General features: G+C 66.7%; 2 protein-coding genes across 2 annotated transcripts; one reads left to right on the top strand and one right to left on the bottom strand.

Moving 5' to 3' along the window:
- Nucleotides 1-5,108: 5,108 nt before the first annotated feature.
- Nucleotides 5,109-9,080, top strand: LOC109257820 (uncharacterized). The gene is made up of 2 exons (XM_019434197.2): nt 5,109-6,533; nt 7,341-9,080. Exons 1-2 carry the CDS (start codon nt 6,432-6,434, stop codon nt 7,887-7,889), a joined length of 651 nt encoding a protein of 216 aa, XP_019289742.2. The 5' UTR covers nt 5,109-6,431; the 3' UTR covers nt 7,890-9,080.
- On the bottom strand, nt 8,713-12,403 carry ZBTB42 (zinc finger and BTB domain containing 42). The gene is given in 2 exon segments (XM_019434196.2): nt 8,713-11,437; nt 11,439-12,403. Coding segments are annotated over 2 exon segments (1,476 nt in total). The 5' UTR covers nt 12,389-12,403; the 3' UTR covers nt 8,713-10,911.
- Nucleotides 12,404-18,231: the final 5,828 nt, after the last annotated feature.

Raw genomic sequence — 18,231 nt, 5'->3', positions numbered from 1 at the left:
GAGAGAGAGAGAGAGAGAAGAGAACAAGCGGGGGGAGGGCAGAGAGAGAGAGAGAGAGAGAGGGAGACACGGAATCTAAAGCAGGGTCCTGACGTGGGGCTTGAACCCACAAACTGTGAGATCACGACCTGAGCCGAAGTCGGATGTTAAACCCACTAGGCCACTCAGGCGCCCCAGGTTAGCAAAGCTTTTAAGCAAATGAGTGGCGTCCGTTTAAACTTACTTCAGGAAGTTTCCGCAGTAAATTAAGCTTGCTTTTACAAAGGCTGGGAGAAAAGAGAGGCACCCAGACCGCCTGGAGGCAGAGGCGGGGGTGGGGATGGAGTTTATTCCGAAGTCATCTGTGGAAGGTGGCGCACTGTCGGAGGTAGGCTTGGGGAAAGCCTCTCAGGACTCCCAGATTTGCAGCAAACCAGCTGTCCGGCGAGGACGGCACCTGCACTAGCGCCCTCCAGGGTAGCAGAGCTCCGGATCTCGGCCTCTGCACACGGGGTGGGAATTCTCCATTCCACGGCTGGCTCCAAACCTTTCCTCCACCTGATCTGCACGCCACCCGGCTGCGTGCGCGTCGTCCCGCCCGGCCGGGGCCCGGCCAGGGGCAAGACCAGGATCGTCCTCCCAAAGCCGGGCCCAGCCGGGCCGCGGAGAGTCCCCACCGAGAGGTTTGCAGGCGCTCGGCAGGAAAGGCAGGCTGCCTTGGGCAGCGCGGAGGATCGGACCCTGAGCACCCCTGGCCCTCCCACCCAGCGCCAGCAAGGCCCAGGCCCCGCGGCGGCCACCCGTCTGCAGGGCTGCGGCCGCACGGGAGAAGCCGGAGGGCTCGGCAGGGGCTGAGGCCCGAACACGGCCAGCCGGTAGCCGCGCGCGGGTGCGCGCTCTGCGTCTCTCCCCAGGCGCCCGGGGCCCCTCGGCCAGGTCCCGCCGGCGCAGCGAGGACGACGCGGGGTCCCCGTCCCCCTGCCCACGCGTCCGGCGTCGTCCCCGCGCGCCCCGTCCTCCGCGAGCGCACCCGTCGGCGGACTCAGCCCCGCGCGGCGCCGCCGGGCGGAACCCGAGGCCCCGCGGCTCGCGTTTCCCGGGGGCCTTCCGGGAGCGCCGGCGCGCCGTCCCACGTGACGGGGGAGCGCGCGGGAGGCGGGGCGAGCATGCGCGGTCCGGCCGCCACTTCCGGGCGGGCTGGGGGCTGCGGGTCGAGGGTCGAGCCGTCCGTGTCGGTGGCTCTGCGCCCCGCGCCCCTCGGCCGCTCTCCTCGCCACCCGCCAGCTCGGGGAGGGCGGGGCGTGACGATTGTCCCCTCGAGAACCTCCCCGGGCGGCATCAAAGACCGGCGGCCGGTGGGAATAGAGTGAGGAGGAGGCGTGTAACCTGGGACCGGAGGGGCGAGGAGCTGGAGTCCCGGCCTCTCGCACCCGGGATCCTCGGCCGCCAGACTCCCCGGACCCCCCGGTGCCCCCGGGCCTCTGGCGGGGGCCCCAGACCTCCGGCCGCCCCTCACCAGGCTGGGCAGGAAAGCACACAGCGCGCTGTGGGACGGGGTCCGCGGCTGGTGACCCCAAACCTTAGAAAAGGCCCAGGACAGGGTGCTGGGAGGCGAGGTCGGAGGGAAAGAAGGGGCAGGATCTCCTTGCGGGCGGGACGAGGAGCGCACACCCGCGGGGATTCCACACCCGCACCTGATCTCGGGGGTGCCTCGGAAGACCGCCGCGGTATCCGTGGACCACGATTGTGATTTGGACTAGGGTGTTGCCAGTGGGGGCGGACAGGCCCAAGATAGGTTGTGCAGACAGGAGCCCAGAACTGTCTGTGGAACCTGGGGAGTAAGAAGAAGGAGCTCCCAGGCTCCCAGCTTGAAGGACGAGCTCATCGGGGCTCTCATTTGCTGGAAGGGGGGCAGCTGGGAGAGAACCGGTTTGTGGGGGGATCCGGGTTTCATCCCGCGCTCCTGGAAGGCACTCAGGAGGCGTGTGTAGGCGTCGCATCTGGGACTGGACGCAGAGGGGAGCTGGCGGCAGGCAATGCCCGCTCAGGGGGCACCAACAGGAGATGGCATCTGTCGAAACGGAAAGGGCGAGGCTCCCTAAGGAACGGGCGCTGGTGGAGAAGCCCGGCGGGGGGCCGAGTGCCGGCGTGTGCGGAGACGGAGGTGGACGAAGCCAGTGGGGTAGAAAGGACCTGGGAGAGCAGCGAGTGAAGCGGGGAGTGGTTAGCGGAGCAAGATGCTGTTGAGACGGAGGCCACGTGACGGGAAGGCAGCGTGGAGGTGGCTGGTTTCGCGAGCGGTGTGGGGGGAGTCGTGGGGAAGGGGCTGTATTGGCGGGGATTGCGGAGTAAACAGCTTTTCCCTCTGAACTAGAGGAACCGGTTCTAGAGTTCACCTGAAACACGAATAAGCAAAAATAGTAAAGGAAAAAAACCCAAACCGAAAAGGCAGGAATGAGCAGCTACCCTGCTGCAGAATGGTGCAGCAGCCTTTTTGGGTGACACTGGGGACAAAGAATATCCGCATTTACGGGAACATTGGAGAATCCCCAAGAAACGAGTCCTAGTGGGAGCCCAAAGGCAGGGACAAACGGGGTGGGAGGGGGCCCGAGCCAGAGGGAGCAGGTCCACTGTGTCCGTTTTAATGCCAGAATGAAGATGAAAACGCAACACTTAGGGAAGGAAGGAAGGAACCCGCACACAGAATTAAGCCGTCCCTGAGCAGGAGCAGAGGAGGGAGGGGTGAGGGGTAAAGGGCGGGGTTTCAGGTGGAACCTAATTCACGTAGGTTGGCAACTAATGCCCAGTAACCCGATCCAAAATAAAGCCAGGTCTCCCCACTTCTCCCCGTCCTGCGGGGACCAAGTCCCCTCCCCATGAGGGACCAGAATTCCCGAGTTACCGATTATTCTCTTCAACATCTTTCCAAGAATATCTTGTTAACTGTGCAAACGCATGTTCACGTGCTTACAAGTTCCGCTCTCCGTGGCGGGAGGGTGGCACGCTGCCACCCGTGTGCTCTGTGACTCCCACTCGGTGGGGGCTTCTGGAGGCCGTGCGGTGCCACGCAGGCACCTTTGCGGCCGTGGTGTCCCGTTTAATACCGCGGCTTGGCGGGTCCCCTGCCGACGGTGCTCCAGCCTTCGGCGATGCCCGGCCGGGTGGAACAGGGCTCCGCCACCCGGCCTCGCACGCCGTTCTGCACACGTCCGAGCTTATCTGAAGACAGATCCCCAGAACTCCGGGGTCGAAGCGCTCGCGTCGCCGTGATGTGGGCAGCAGCTCCGAACTCGGCCCGGAATCAGGTGTTAGCCGACTTCGCGCCTGCCAGGCGTCTGTCACAGCGCCCCTGCCCCGCGGCCCCACCAGGGACCGAGGTGACGGAGCCGTCGTCATCGCCAGTCTGATGCCAAACGGTGTCTCTAAGCATTTGGTTTGGTTTGAACTTTTTTAAATGTTTATTTTTGAGAGAAGGACAAGGGCGTGAGTTGGGGAGGGACGGAGAGAGGGAGGCACAGAATCCGAGGCAGGCTCCAGACTCCGAGCCGTCGGCACAGAGCCCCACGGGGGGGCTTGAACCCGGGAACCATGCGATCATGACCTGAGCTGAAGTCGGACACTTAACCGACTGGGCCACCCAGGCGCCCCTAGTGTTTCTAAGCATTTTGTTAAGGCAAGTTTTTTAAGAGAGTATTTATTTTTTGAGAGACAGAGACAGAGACAGAGCGTGAGCAGGGAGGGGGCAGAGAGAGAGACACACACACACACACACACACACACACACACACACACACACAATCCGAAGCAGGCTCCGGGCTCTGAGCCGTCAGCACACAGACCGATGCAGGGCTTGAACCCATGAACCCTGAGATCGTGACTTGAGCTGAAGTCGGAGCCTTAACGGGCCAAGCCCCCGGGGCGCCTCGCGCATCAAGTGTTTGAGGTACAGTAATCCCCCTGCCTGTGTCATCGGTCTCAACAGCTGCCCTCTTCCCGCTTTCTAGCTGCTTCTACGCCTCTGTTCTTGCCCTTTCGCAACTATTTTTATCATTTTTTTAAACGTGCATGCTTCAGAATGCGCCAGTCTTCACTGTAAATCTTCCCCACTCTGACAGCTACATAGCACTCCGCCCTGTAAAACTCAAGAACGGCCCATCACCCCAGAAAAGCTCGCAGGTGCCCCCGGCCGATGCTCGTCCCCCCCACGGAGGCTAAAGTCTGACTGCTCTGCTGGACGTGACTTCGCTCTAGAAACTCACGCCAAGGAGACTGTACGGCAGGCGCCCTTCCTGCCCGCCTTCTCTCCCTCAGAACAGGGACACTGGCCCACGCCGTGGTGGCCTGCCAGCCACCCCTCCTCATTGCTACGCGCTGTCCCTCGGGGAGAGGACCGTGCAAGTGGTCTGCCCGGTCTGTGGGGGATGGGCTTTCGGGTGGCTTCTGGCCTTTGGTGCTTCGAACACTTGAGGAAGGTCCCTCTGGGGGACACGTGTTTCATTCCCACTGGATGGTCCCCACGGCAGAAGTGCCGGGTCAAGTGGCAGGTGCACGGCTGACCTCCTGAGGGGCTGGCCCTCCCCTGCCAAGGGGCCGGCTGTCCCCCCGCCCCCCGCCTCCCCGGGGCTGGTGTCGCCTTCGGGCTGCGGACAGGCGTTCTGGGATCTCGCTGTGGTTTTCATCGACACCCCCGCCCCGTGATGAGTGGCGCTGAGCACCCTTCCGCGAACGTGCTAAGTTCTTTCGAGAAATGTCCGCCCGGCCCGCTGCCGCACACACCTCCCGGCCGCACCGGGCGCTTCTCGTGTGGACACCTGTCCGCGTGCTGCCGCCTGCCTCGCCCCCCGGCGCCTTCAAGTCGTCTTCTGAAACGCGGATGCTCTTGTCCAGAATGTCTCGTCCTCTGTGGTGGGGGCTTGGCCCAGCCAAGCCGGGCCTCACTGGCCCCTGGGAGCCACTGGTTCTGCAGTCCCTTTTTTTTTTTTTTTAATGTTAATTTATTTATTTTGAGAGAGGGAGAGAGAGAGAACATGGGTGGCGGAGGGGCAGAGAGTGAGAGACAGAATCCCAAGCAGGCTCACAGAGCCCCACGTGGGGCTCGACCCCACGACCCGTGAGATCATGACCTGAGCCGAGTTGAAGAGTCGGACGCTCAACCGACTGAGCCCCCCAGGCCCCCCTGCAGCCCGTTCAGGACGCTGTCGGAACGGGGTCAGCAGCCCTCCTGAGCCTCCCCTCTGCGGGCTGTGCAGTGAGGGGAGGGCTGCGTGCATCTGGGCCTGCCAAGGACCAGGACAGAAGGAGACAGGCAGAGGCTCCCGGTGAGGACCGGGGAGCTGAAGGAAGGGCGGGGGGGGGGCAGACGGTGAGGAGGTGGCCACGGCAGTGTTCCGTGTCGCAGAAGCTGCTTGGTCGGACGGGGACGCGGCTGGTGCTGTGCTGGGGGATCTGGACTCGAGTTTCCAGAGGGGGCGCTGCTGTTGGGCAAGTGGGGGCGCGGGGGCAGGGGAAGAGGCCGCCGAGCGCAGCGAAGGGTGCTGGATGCGTTTGGCCGCAGGCCGTTGGACGCCGAAAGCCTTGGCCTCGGAGACGGGCCGCGGAGACGGAGCGGCGTGTGGAGCTAGAGCCCCCTGTGAACACAGGGACCTCGGGTGCGGAGCCCAGCAGAGAGAGGGTGGGGTCTTGGGAGAGGCGGGGCGGGGGGCACAGACGCCCCCGCCTCCCTTCCTGGCCCCGGCTGGGGGGCAGATGGAAGAAACTGGGTGTACCCGACACTCTGCAGGGGACAGAGTCTGGAGGACAGCCGGCTGCGGCCGAGGGGCCGAGCCCTGGGCCGCAGCCGGCGCGGGGTGAGGCTCAGGTGTGGAGGCTGTGGGCAGGGCGGGGTCCTCCCCGAGCTGAGGCCCTGAACGCCGAGCAGAGGCAGGCAGCTGTGCCCCACGGCTGGGTGGGGCAGGGTGGGGTCAGAGCCCATGGGGTGCCCGGCACATCGGAGGACAGAATGGGACCTCGGCAAACCTACGGGAGCACGGCAGCGGCTCGCTCAGACGGGGCCTCCGCACTCTTCTGGAACACTGCTGGCTAGGGGTTGAATCGCGTCGCTCCAAAATGCCTCTCCAAAAACCCGAACGCCTGGCCCCTCAGAAGGTGGCGGTATTTGGAAATGGGCTCTTTACAAAGGCGTTCAGGTTACAACGAGGTTCCCGGGGTGACCCCAGAGCAATTGTACCGATGCCCTTCGAAGAGGCCATCAGGACACAGGCACGCACAGAGGGGTGGCCTCGTGAGGGCACGGGGAGAGGACGCACCTACACGCCCAGGGCAGAGGCCTCGAGAGCCACCGGCCCTGTGACAGCTGATCTCACACTTCCAGCCCCCAGAACTCCGAGGAGATAAATGAGTGCCCTCGGAGCCGCCGGGTGAGCACTGCTGTGTTCGGGTGGCCTGAGCTCGCCATGCAGCGGCGGACAAGCCAGCGACAGGAAGGCACGGCTGGGTCTCTGCACACAGGCTTTTGTTCAAATTGCTGGAAACGTCATCTGGTCCCGATCAGGGAGGTGAGTCCCTGCCCCCCCACCCCGAGATTTCCGGGGATGCCCCAGATCCACTGACGTCTCTGCAGGGCCAGCTGCCAGCAAGGCTGGGGCTGGGCTGGGTGGGCGCCTGGGCGCCGTGAGCTCGGCTGGTCTGGTCCCGGAGCTGCCTCCTGCCCGCCTGCCCGCCTCGGGCCCGGAGCAGATCAGCAACCAGGCCCGCAGCCTGGAGCCGCCCCAGGCCCCAGACGGCTGTCCCCATCCTCCTCCCACGGCCTGGGGGCTCCGCCAGGGACAGCTGCAGGGGCACGCAGCAGGGAGAGTGAGGGCCGGGGGCGGGTGGCTCCGTGACAAGGCTCGGGGCCCACAGCGCCGGTCCTAAACTGCAAACTGCTGTCACCTGCAACCCGGCACAGCTCGGCCGGCTCTGCGGTGCCCTCTGTCCTGGGTGCCTTCTGACCTGGGCACCGCCCCAGGGAGGCGGCCCGCACTTGGTGGCCGCTGCCCGTGCGCCTGCCGGGCCTGACCCCCTTTTCCCCTCCAAAGCTGTGCGCCCCGCCCTTGTTCCCATTGTGCACTGAGCAGCCGGGCAGAAGAGCCCTGGGGACAAGGATGAGGGCCGGTGGCCCTGCCCGGAAGGACTCTGACAGGCAGAGGGCTGCCTTCCCTGCTGCCGTGGGGGAGGTCAGGTGGGGTGGTCGGGAGATGCACAGACCCGTTCTGCCCCAAGTACGGATAGAGGGGGTGCGGCGGGACCCGGGGAACAGCCTGGAAGTGAGGACTGCAGGGAAAGGAGGGACAGGGACCGGAGCTCGCCCCCGTCTGCTACAGGTCGCCAGCGTGCAGATGGCCAGCACTGCGCCCTCCGCTTGGAAGTTGGTCCAGACTTCAGGGGTCCGTTTCTGTGGGGATCTGCTGGAGGTGACGATGGAGGAGGAGCTGGAGGTGGAGGCGCCAGACCCTTCCACGTGCCTCGGTTTACCATCCAGCCAGTGGGTCAGGCCGGGTGGCTCCAGCCTGCGAGGAACGGAGCTGGCAGCCTGGGTGTCAGACCGGGCAGCGGGCTGGGTGTGGACACAGCTTGGCAGCGCTGGGCCGGCGGGAAGGACCCTGGAAGCCTGGGCCCTGGTCGGCCCCTCCCCCACCCTCCTCCCCTGCCTGGTTAGCATGGCAACAGCCTCCTCCCTGGTGCTGAGAGGGCCGCTGAGTCACGGGCCCAACTGGGAACATGACAGGGTCCCCCTGCAGGACAGTGGCTCCGGTCCAGGAGGAAGGCTCAGTGGGAGGCAGGCTGCATGGGGGAGGGGAGGCACCAGGCACCACCTCCGAGAGGCGACCAGCTGCGGTTGGGACCGGGGCAGGCCGGGCCTCAAAGTCTAGCCACAAACACAGCAGGCTTTTCAGCACCAGCTCAGCTGAGCACCACCTCTGGGGACCCCTTGGTCCCTGCCCTGCCCCTGGGTCTGTCTGCTTCCGCTCTTCCTGAAGGACACTTTGGCCAGAGCGAGGCTTGGCCCGCACGTGAGGCCGTGTGCTCCTCTGCCCCGGGCCCAGGGACGTGCTGAGAGCCTCCAGCTTCCTGCTCCCACGCGAGGGCCGGGGCACCCACCCGAGCCCACCTGCCAGCTCTGATCTGGCTCAGGGCTCCAGAGCTCCCCCAGCCCCCTCCACCCCTGGGGCCAGGCCCACCAGCACTGCCCAGATCCAGGCCTCTGAGGGCCCAGCCCCACCCTGAGGGAGGTGGGAGGCACCCGAGTTACGGTGGGAGGACAGAGGGCAAAGGGCATGTGGGGGGGCACACGGGAGTTGGGGTGGCCTCTGAAAGGCGGGTGGACGGGAAGACCCAAGACCAGAGCGTCGGGAGGAGCTTCAGATCCAAGCTCCAGGGCCTGTGGCTGCCCAGCAGGGGCCCCCTTTGACACCCCCTCCCCCCGAAGAAGTTTGAGGCCTCTGACCGGGTCCCAGGCTGCATCCTGTTCCCCTCACTCAGAGCAGTGGAGGCGACCCATCCACAGCCCTGCCCTGGCCCACGCCCCCCACGGGGCACAGCAGGTGATGCCACCTGAGACAGGGCCCCCCAGAGTGGCCGCTGCCCACCGGGGCCCTCCCTACCCCCCCCCCCACCCAGACCAGCAGCGCCCACACCTCACACACACACCCGGAGACGCGCACACCCCGGTCCCCAGGAATAATCCTGCCCATCTCCACCTGGGGCGGACTTTATTACCACGGTCATCATCAAGACGATCATGTGAACACAGGAAGACAGCGCCGGTTTCCAGACTGTCGTGGCAGGCGGGTGCCTGCAAAGGAAACCTCCCGCCAAACGCTAAGCACAAACAACTGTCCTCTGGGTCACCGGGAGCCGTCACCCCAGGGGCAGAGCAGCACGAGGCCGTGAGGAGGAGGCTGGACCAGCCTGCGAGGACCCCACCCGGCAGGCTCCCCTCGAAGTGCACCTGCTCGCGCCTCTAATACACGTTCCCGCACAATCAGGGCGTTAAATATATAGAGATTTCGTCGGAACCCGCGTTGGTTAACAAATAAACTCACCACCTCTTTTTACATTAACTTCACAGTAACTGTTTGCAGAAGACGATGAATCCAGTGTTGAGAACTCAGGGGAGGAAAGTCAGTTTCTTCCCCGTGGAACCCCCTGGGGAGAACCCATTCTCCCTGCTGCCCACTGGGCTGTGGGCGTGGCTTGGGGACACAGACACACACACACACACACACACACACACACACACACACACACGGAACCCTGACTCGGTACAGGACATTGAGTGTGAGGTACCACCAGCCCTTCCGGGATACCCACAAGCAGGGGGTCCCCTTCCCCTTCCCCCAGCTCTCTCTCAGTCTGCAGCCAGTCCAGGGCCTCTGAACCCCAAGCACCAATGGGGAGGGGGCCCCCCCGCACCGCACGGTGGGCGGCACACACACCAGGAGAGCCGGGAGCCTGTGGGGGGAGACGGCCCCTTCGGTCCACCTGCTGTGAAGGTCACCGGTCATTTCACTCCAGACCAGACAGATGAATAAATAGGACATCAAGTGTTGCCAGGAGACGGGAGAATAACTTAAACTTGGCTGGACTCTGTCCTCAGTGCCTCCAGTCAGTGGGAACCTGGAGTCCCGGGGGTCTGCCACCTGCAGGGCCCCCGGGAGCTGTGGCAGGCCTCCCTCTGGCCTCTCTCCTTGCCGTCAGCGAGGACATTCCGGCAGCAAGATTTGCTGAGTGAGTAGGCGGGCTAGGCGGGGTGGTGACCCCTCCAAACGCACACTCAGAGGTCTGCCCATTCTAGGAGCTGTGGACGACAGTGGGGGCTGTGACCCCAGCCCATCAGGGGCTTGCCCCCCCACCCCGTGCCCTCTCTGTCCGATGGAACTTTCGCCCAGGCCCCACTGGAGGGAACGGAAGGCCTGCAAACATTGCCCCCGATCAGAGAGAGCAGCTTCGGGCCCCCAGATCACGGCTCTGGAAATGACCGGCAGCTCCAGGGAGACCCTGAGCAGGCAGTGACCTCAGGGCGAGGCCCACAGCAGCCCAGGGGCAACCTGCGGCCACGCCGGTGGGCGGCTCCCTTCCCAGGCCCTTCCCGGCCCCACCCGAGGGATGCGCAGAGGCACCCTGGACCCTGTGCTCAGGCAGGGAAGAGCACGGCCCATCGCCCACGGGAAGACAGCTGGCAGCCTCAGGGAGGCTCCTTCTGCGTCTAAAGAGAATCCTTTCCAAGTTCCGATTCCCTCCCTCCGCCGGAGTTCCCGTGTGGTCGGGATCACGAGCTCTGGGGGACCCACCTCCCACCCCGGCACCTGGAACCCCGGAGCCACTCAGCTTCTGGCAGGTTCTGCAGAACCCTGATTTCCCCTGCCCGCGCTCCCTGTGCCCGGGGCCTCCCGAAGAAGCTCCTACTGCCACCCGCCGGGGCGGCCTGTTCCATCCAAGTGCCCTTTTTGGGACACGCTGACAGCTTCTGACGCGCTTTGGGACACGCTCTGCCAGCGCGCCAGTGCGGGTGCTCAGGAGAGCCCTTGGAGGGGGACACACGTGCCTCCTGGAGCCAAGGAGCCTGGGCCGGAGGTCGGGGCAAAGGAGACACTGGCTGGAGGGGAAAGGAGGGCAAGACAGTGTTTAAGATCAGGGCACGGGCTGGGGGCAGACGGGAGTCGGAGGAAGGGAGCAGGGGGCCGGGCGTGGAAGAGGGCTGCCCAAGCCACCCTGAGTCACCCCCAGTCTGAGGTCCCCGCCAGGGGCAGCAGTGGTCTTCCACCGCGGGGAGCTCTGACCCCCGGGGCTCCCCCCAACCCCGTCGCAGCTCCATCCCAGTGTCCCAGCCGGGAGGTCCCTCCCCTCCCTTTTCCAGCCCACCCCCACCCCCTCGCGCCGCACAAACACGAGTCACACCAGCAGGGACTTGACCAGCCCACAGTGGAATTTTCGGACGTGGCGGTAGAGGTCCCCCGACTGCGTGAAGCGGCGCTCGCACCAGCGGCAGGCGTGCGGCTTCTCGCGCGTGTGCACCACCGCGTGGCGGCTCAGGTTGTGCGAGTACTGGAAGCTCTTGCCGCACTGCGCGCACGTGTAGGGCTTCTCGCCCGAGTGGGTCCGCTCGTGCCTCTTCAGCGTGTACGTGCACGAGAAGGTCTTCCCGCAGAGCGGGCAGGTGGGCACCGTGCCGTCGGGCGAGAGGCGCGCCCGGCCGCCGTCCCGCTCCCGGAAGTGGGCGCTCAGGTGCAGCTGCAGCACGTGGGCCCCGGGGAACAGCTTGCCGCACAGCGGGCACACGCACGGGCGCGCGCCGGGGCCCAGCTCGTCCCCGCGGGCCCCCAGCTCCGCGTCCGGCTCCGGCTCCGGCTCCCGGCCTCCCGCCGACGGCTCGGCTGCAGGGGCGCAGGGTGGCTGCGGGGGGGCCGTGGGCGCCGCCGTCCCGTTCCGACGGCGAGTCCCGCGAGTCCCGCACTGGTGGCTGCGCGCCTTGTTGCGTCTGGACGCGGGGGGCTGTGTGAAGGACACGCGGTGCGTGCGCTGGCTCCCGCCTGCGGCCCGGCTTCAGCGACAGGTCCAGGGCCCGCTCGGCGTCTCCTGGGGCCTGCCAGGGAGGGGGCCCCGGGGCTCGCGGGGGGAGCGCGCGGAGCCCGGAGCGGGGCGGCCCGGCCTTCTCCGGGGCCCGGGCGGGCTGGGTGCGCGGCGGCGGCCCGAGCGGCTCTGCCCGGGCGGCGGGGGGCCCCCGGGGCAGCGCGCGGCCCCTGTCCCTCAGCCTGCCCTTGCAGACCTTGACGACGTCGTACATGTGCAGGTAGCTGGCGGCGGCCAGCACGTCCTCCACCGGCAGGCTGCGCAGGTCCAGGCGGCCCCCGTACATGAAGTCCAGCAGGCGGCCGAAGGCGGGCGCCGTGACCACGTCGCCGTTGAGCCGCACGGCGTCGCGGCCGCCCGCGGGCCGGTCCCTGTAGAAGAGATGGAAGTAGACGCTGCAGGCGGCCAGCACGGCGCGGTGGGCCGGGAAGCGCGCGGCGCCCACCAGCACGGTGCAGTCGCACAGGAAGCCCTGCTCCCGCTGCTGCCGCAGGCGGCCCAGCAGCCGCGCGCCGTGCTCCGGGAACTCCATGCGGCCGCCGGCCTCCGTGGGCGCAGACGGGGCGCCCCCGCGCGCCCCCGCACCTGCCCCGGGCGGGACCGGCTCGCCCGCGAGTAAAACAGAAGCCGCCGGCCGCGGGGCGGGTCTCGGGGCGCGAACCTGCGCGCGTCCCGGCCGGGCCGCCCCCGAACTTCTCCGCGGGGCGCCGCGTCCCCCGACGCCCGCGTCCCCGCCCGCCGCCCGGCCCTCCGCCGCCGCCGCCGCCGCCGCCGCCGCCGCCGCCGCCGCGGGCCCCATTTATGGCAGCGCGGCCGTGGGGAGCGGGCCGGCGGGCGGGGCGGGCGGAGCCGGCGCCCGCCCCCCGCGCTCACCTCCGCCGCCCCGCGCCGCTCTCCGGCCGCCGCCCGCGCCGCGCGCCCTCCCCGGTGCGGCCCCGGTGCGCGGGGCTCCGGGCGGCGTGCCCCGGCGGGGAGGGCGCCGGGCGGGGCGCGCTCCAACTTGGCCGGCCAGGCAGCGGCCGCCGTCGCCCCGCCCCGGAGAGAGCGAAACTCGGGGCGGGGGCTGGAGGGGGCGGGCCGAGGCGACTTCCCGGAGCGGCGGAACCGCTGAGGTCACCCTCGCCGCCCCTTCCCGGCCCGCCCCGCCTCGCCCAGCCGGGCCCCCGGCGCGCCGCCAGCTGGGGCACCGGGGTGGGAGGGGATGAGGGGCGCGGCGGGGGAGGGGGCTCTCTCGCGATATTTGCCGCCTATGCCTCCGTGTCCCCAATCCTCTCCCCCCCCCCCACGGTGGGGTCCCCACTGCGCCCCTCGGCTGAGGAACCCCTTCCGAAGACCGGATCCCCTCCGGCCCCGCGTGGGGCTGTCACCCGAGGGCGCACCTCGCGGGGCGCTGGCCCTGGGACGAAGCAGGGGACACGCGGAGGGGGTCGTAAATTTTGAAAAGATGACACCCCTTCTTCGTGGAAAGCCTCTTTCTGAGGTTGCAGTGAATTTGGCTGGTACCCTCTTCCAAACACTCAAGCAGAACCTTGTTGACCGCGGAGTCTGGGACGGGGGGGGGGGGGTGGGCGGGGGGAGGCGGGGGTGTCCCACCCGCTCAGCGGAGCTCGGTACAACCCGTGCTGGGGGCCCGGAGTCCCGAGCTGGGTGTCCCAGAGCCTCACGGACAGGGCGCGCCTCCGCAGACACGGTGGATAGGGCCACAAACGCCTCGTCGGAGAGAGGGAGGCCCAGGCGCCCCAGAGTCCAGAGGAAAAGTGTTTAGGGACGGGGAGACCCTGTGGAGGGGAGGAGTTGGCATCCTGGGGGCCCGGTGCAAGAGCCGGAGGGGCTGCTGGGAGACGGAAGTAGCCTGAGTGCAACAGAGCGATGCGGGCGCCTGGGAGGCTTGGTGGGTTAAAGCCTCCGACTTTGGCTCAGGTCATGATCTCACAACTTGTGAGTTCGAGCCCCGCGTTAGAGCTGTCTGCTGGGAGCCTGGAGCCTGCTTGGGATTCTGTGTCTCCCTCGCTCTCTGCCCCTCCTCCTCCCCCATGCACGCGCTGTCTCTGTCTCAAAAATAAATACAAATTAAAAATAAGTTAAAAAGAAATAGAAAGCGATGATTTTGGAGCAGTTGGGGCCCCAGGGGCGGGGGTGGGGGTACTGTTGGCTGGGAGTCTCCCTGGGGCAATGGTCTAAAGGGGCTGCCCTTAATTGAGCAGGGTTGAGGCACTGACCACTGCTTGGCTCACCTTCACAGGAACCCGTTACTTGGGCACTCATATTATTACACCCGCTTGATGGGGGAGGTTTTTAGGTAAGGGGCCCAGGGCCACACAGCAGGCATTAAGTCCCTGAACCAGGATTGGAACCGAACAGTCTCCTGAATTCCCACCGGCACTGCCGGCTGCCCAGGAGTCGAGGTGGGGCTGGGGAGGAGGAGTCTCAACCAGGGGCCTGATGGGGGGGGGGGGGCGGCGGGCTGCTGGGGAGGGGCTGGACTACAAAGGAAGGGACCTCCAGCGCCAGTCGCCAGAGGCCTGTGAGATGCGAGTGAGTAGCCCCCAGGGGGGTCCTATTCAAGTCCTTAGGTTGGAGACCTGAGGACTAGGCCAGCACAGCTGGTATCTAAAGCCTGTGGGAAGGAAGGCCACATTTTTTTTTCAAGTTTATTTATTTTTAAGTTGAGAGAGACACGCAAGCAGGGGAGGGGCAGAGAGAAGGAGAGAGAGAACCCAAGCAGGCTGTGTGCCATCAGTGCTGAGCCCAACTCGGGGCTGGAACTCACAAACTGTGAGATCATGACCTGAGCTGAGATCAAGAGTCAGACGCTTAACCTAGCCAGGCGCCCCAGGAAAGCCACATTTTTATTTATTTTTAAAAAAATTTAATGTGTTATTTATTTTTGAGACAGAGAGAGAGCATGAGCGGGGAAGCGGCCTTGACAGAGGGAGACACAGAATCCACAGCAGGCTCCGGGCCCCGAGCTGTCAGCACAGAGCCCGATGATGTGGGGCTCAAACCCACGAACCGTGAGATCATGACCTGAGCCGAAGTCGGACGCTCAACCGACTGAGCCACCCAGGAGCCACATTTCTATACTAAACACTTATTCCTTATTCATTTGCAACTCAAATCTGACTGGATTTTTATTTTTATTCCCCAAACCGGGCAAGGTTTGGAACCCTTGCAACCCTTTGGAACCCTTGGAACCCTTGGAACCCTGAGCTCACCCTGTACTCAGCCACGGAGACTGCCCCTGGCTCCCAAGCTCCATCCACTCTGGGGGCCCCTCCTCAAGCACGCGCCCCTCCTCCTGGCACCCCCAGCCCAGGCCCCCCCAGGAGGAAGGGAATTCAAGGCAGGTCAGAGAGAACCCGGACAGGACTGCCCCTGGGGTCTTGGGCTTACAGCCTACCGCCTGCCCCCCGCCAACCTCGGGCACAGCCATTCACCTCCTGAGCCTTAACACTCATCTGCAGTGTGGATTGTCACCTACCCGCCAGGCCCACAGCAAGACCTCCCCTCCCAGAGCCCTTCTTCCCCGGCTCCTCCCCCACTTGTCTCTGCCTAACCCCCGCCCCTCCCCCCCCCCCCCCCCCCCCCCGAGAGTGGTCTCCCCTGAGCACCCCGGCTAAGAGCTCCCCCAGGCCATCTTCTCCTTTCTGGGCCTTAGCCTTTTCCAGAGTGCTCCCCATGTCATGTGACCACACTACCTCACGAGGCCAGGAAGTTGGCTGGGCCCGACACAGGGGGTTCAGTAAATGTCTCTTGAACGCACGCGGTGGCTTTGAGGAATGTCCAACCGAATCCCGAGTGCTCCGTGGCGCCTACCTGTCCCGCGTTGCTTCCCCAGGTCTGGCCCCTGAGGCCACGGAGGCAGGGCTGGCCGTCCTGCTGCGGACAGCTCCCCAGCCAGGCCCGAGGGAGGCCCCGGGGCCGGCAGGGTGCCCTGCCCTGCCCTGCCAGGCTGTGGGGACAAAGCGCTCCTTGGGGCCCTGACAGAGGCTGTGGGTGTAGAGAGAGGCCGAAGCAGGTTGGGACACTGCCTATGGGAGCCGGGGAGGCCAGCCCAGGTAGGGATGAGCCACGGAAGACGGGGTGTCCCCTCTGTGAGGGAGCGCAGGCCCCCTCCCCCGTACCTCTTGGGTGGGAAGGTCTGACTCAGGTCCTCCTGTCCCACCCCCCACTCCCAGGAGAGGCTGCCCCGGCTGGCCACCCCAGCCCTCGGATCCCCCCTCCGGCCTGGCGGGGTCTCGGGCACAGGGATGACAGGAGGCCACGGCAGGCGGAGACCCCTGGATGCAGCTGGCCGGGCGGCCACCTGGCCTGGGAGCCACCCTCAGGCCCCGCCCTACAGCTGCTGCTGAGACCGGGCAGCCGGGGCGCGAGTCCTGCCGGATGGCTGGCGGCAGCAGAAGGTGACGGGGCCCGAGGCCCCTGAGCTCCGAAGGCGGCAGGCAGCCACCGTCCTCGTCCTCGGGGCTGCCACAGCAGTTTTTGTGGGGAACATCTGGCGAGGGGCTCCCCAGGGGCCCCAGCACGGGCCAGGGCTGGCTGACAGGACTGGGTCTTCATCTAACTGGGCCGCACAGGGGGCTTCTTGGGGGCAGCAGCTCCGCCTTCCTCCGCGGGAGGGCCCCGCCTGCAGCCGGGACTGGGTGCTGCCCGAGTGGGGCTTGCTTGGGGCTCACACAGGTCTCGGGCCCTCGGCGGGCCCCAGAGCTCCGTGCAGAGCAGGGAGGGAGGCCTCCTGGAGATGGGCCGGGGGCCAATACGGCAGCGGGTTTTGGACCACCGGGATGCAGCCTCCCGGCCGAGACGCCTTTACTCAAATGGCCATCGGGCTCCAGACAGGCTTGGGGAGCCACCACATCTTCCACGAGAGGGCGCCCTCCCAGACCCCCAGGGGCTGCCTGACCCCACCCACCCCGCTCTCTTCTTGTCCTCGGCCTTCTCCGTAGCACTGCCAGCCCAAGATGGGGGTGGGCGCGGACCCCCTTCCTGGGAGAGCAGTGGGCAGGTGGCACAGTCCCAGAGGGGCCCAGGGGCCCAGAGGGAAGGTTTGCAAGGTACGGGATGGACAGACGGGGGACATCCGGGGGTGACCCTCAGGACAGCTGTCGGGTCCCAGGGTCCCAGAAGCATGGAAGACTGGTCCAGGCCTCTCACTCGGCCCCCTGGAGGCAAGGCCCCACCTGGGGGTTTTCAGTGAGAGCCGGAGTGCTGGGCTGGGTTGGGGAGAGGGGCACAGGGGCAGCGGGGAGAGGCCAGGGTCCGGCAGTCATCTCCCCGAGGTTCGAGTATCCCCTGATCAGGGACAGTCCTTCCCTGAGGAGTATAAGTCTCTGCCTCAGCCCCAAGAAGTCCGGCAGGAGCCCCCCGTTTTGGGTGTAGACGCTTTGCTGGACGTTCGGCTGGGCTGCACCTGCCTCTGACCCAGGTAAAACCTCCCAGGCTGAACCCTGACCCTGGATGAAGAACAAAAATGCCCCCCTCCCCCACAAAATACATACCAACTCCAGGAGGGTAGCTCACTAGAGTCTCCCTTTTGCCAAAGGATTCCTATCAACTTGGAGACCTCGGGATGGGGGGAGGGGCAGCTGTTGGAGAAACTTGTGGCTCTAGCTGAGCACAGGGCCCAGGGAGGGGTCAGGGGTTGGAAGTCCTCTGCAGTATCCCAGGAATCTGCAGGTGGGCGGGGTCGGGGGTGGGGGGAGTCCCCAGTGGACTGTGGGAGCCTAGGACCCATTGATTGGGACAGCAGGGAGGGCCCGGGGCCGCTCTGCTGTGACAGCCCTTCTCTGGAGTCTGACCCCCACCCAGCCCCCCACTCTGGGTGTCTGTGTCCGGCTCAGGGCAGGCGGCTCCCGCCAGGTGGATGCCCCTCCACAGGTCCCTGGCGCCGTGGTCTCCCTCTGTGGCCCTGGGAAGTCTCCCGCCTGCTTTTGTAGCCAAGCGGTCAGTGTCTGTCTGCATTCCGGTCAAGGCCCTAGTGAGCCCCCTCTCCAGAAATGGAGGGCCCTGCCCGGGGCCAAGGGAGTCCTTCGGCACAGGGATCGATGACCCCTGTCTCCCTAGCCTTCCCTCTCCTGTCTGCCTTCCAGCCTGCCCTCCAGGACCCCTCAAAGCTGACCCCCACCAGCCTCCCGCAAGCAGCGCCCCGCCCCCACCTGCAGGGGACCGCTAGCTTGCCAGGCTCCTCGGATCACGCCTTTTAGGGTCACCCGGGCTGCTCCCTCCCCGGCCCCCAGCTCGGAGCTGCCCACCAGGGGTGGGGGTGGGGGGGGGGCTGGGGGCACGTTTTGAAAGGGACACTAACCTGCCCCGCCCCCACGCCACGGAGGCAGAAGCGCGGGGTTCGTCCCGGACCGGCCCTCCCCGCGCGCTCGGGGTGGAACCGGGCCGGGAAGCGAGGGCGCGCCGGACTCGCCGGGAAACCGAGGCCGGGGAGCACGCGGCCGGGGGACGGCGGGCGGCCCGCCCCGCGCCGCGCGCTCCCGGCGCCGCGCCCTCGCCCCGGCCGCGCCGGGGGCGCCCCGGGCGGCGGAGGCGGATGTGGGCGGGCGGCCGGGCGGGGCGGCGCGGGGCGGGGAGAGGGCGGGCCGGCGGCGGCGGCGGCGGCGGCGGCGGCGGCGGGACCGAGCGCGGCGGGCGGGC

The sequence above is a fragment of the Panthera pardus genome, unplaced genomic scaffold, assembly GCF_024362965.1.
Source record: "Panthera pardus isolate Hobbes unplaced genomic scaffold, ASM2436296v1 HiC_scaffold_24, whole genome shotgun sequence".
NCBI classification, from domain to species: domain Eukaryota; kingdom Metazoa; phylum Chordata; class Mammalia; order Carnivora; family Felidae; genus Panthera; species Panthera pardus.
The sequence above is the reverse complement of the archived record's forward strand: the minus strand, read 5'-3'. Positions and strand labels throughout refer to the sequence as shown.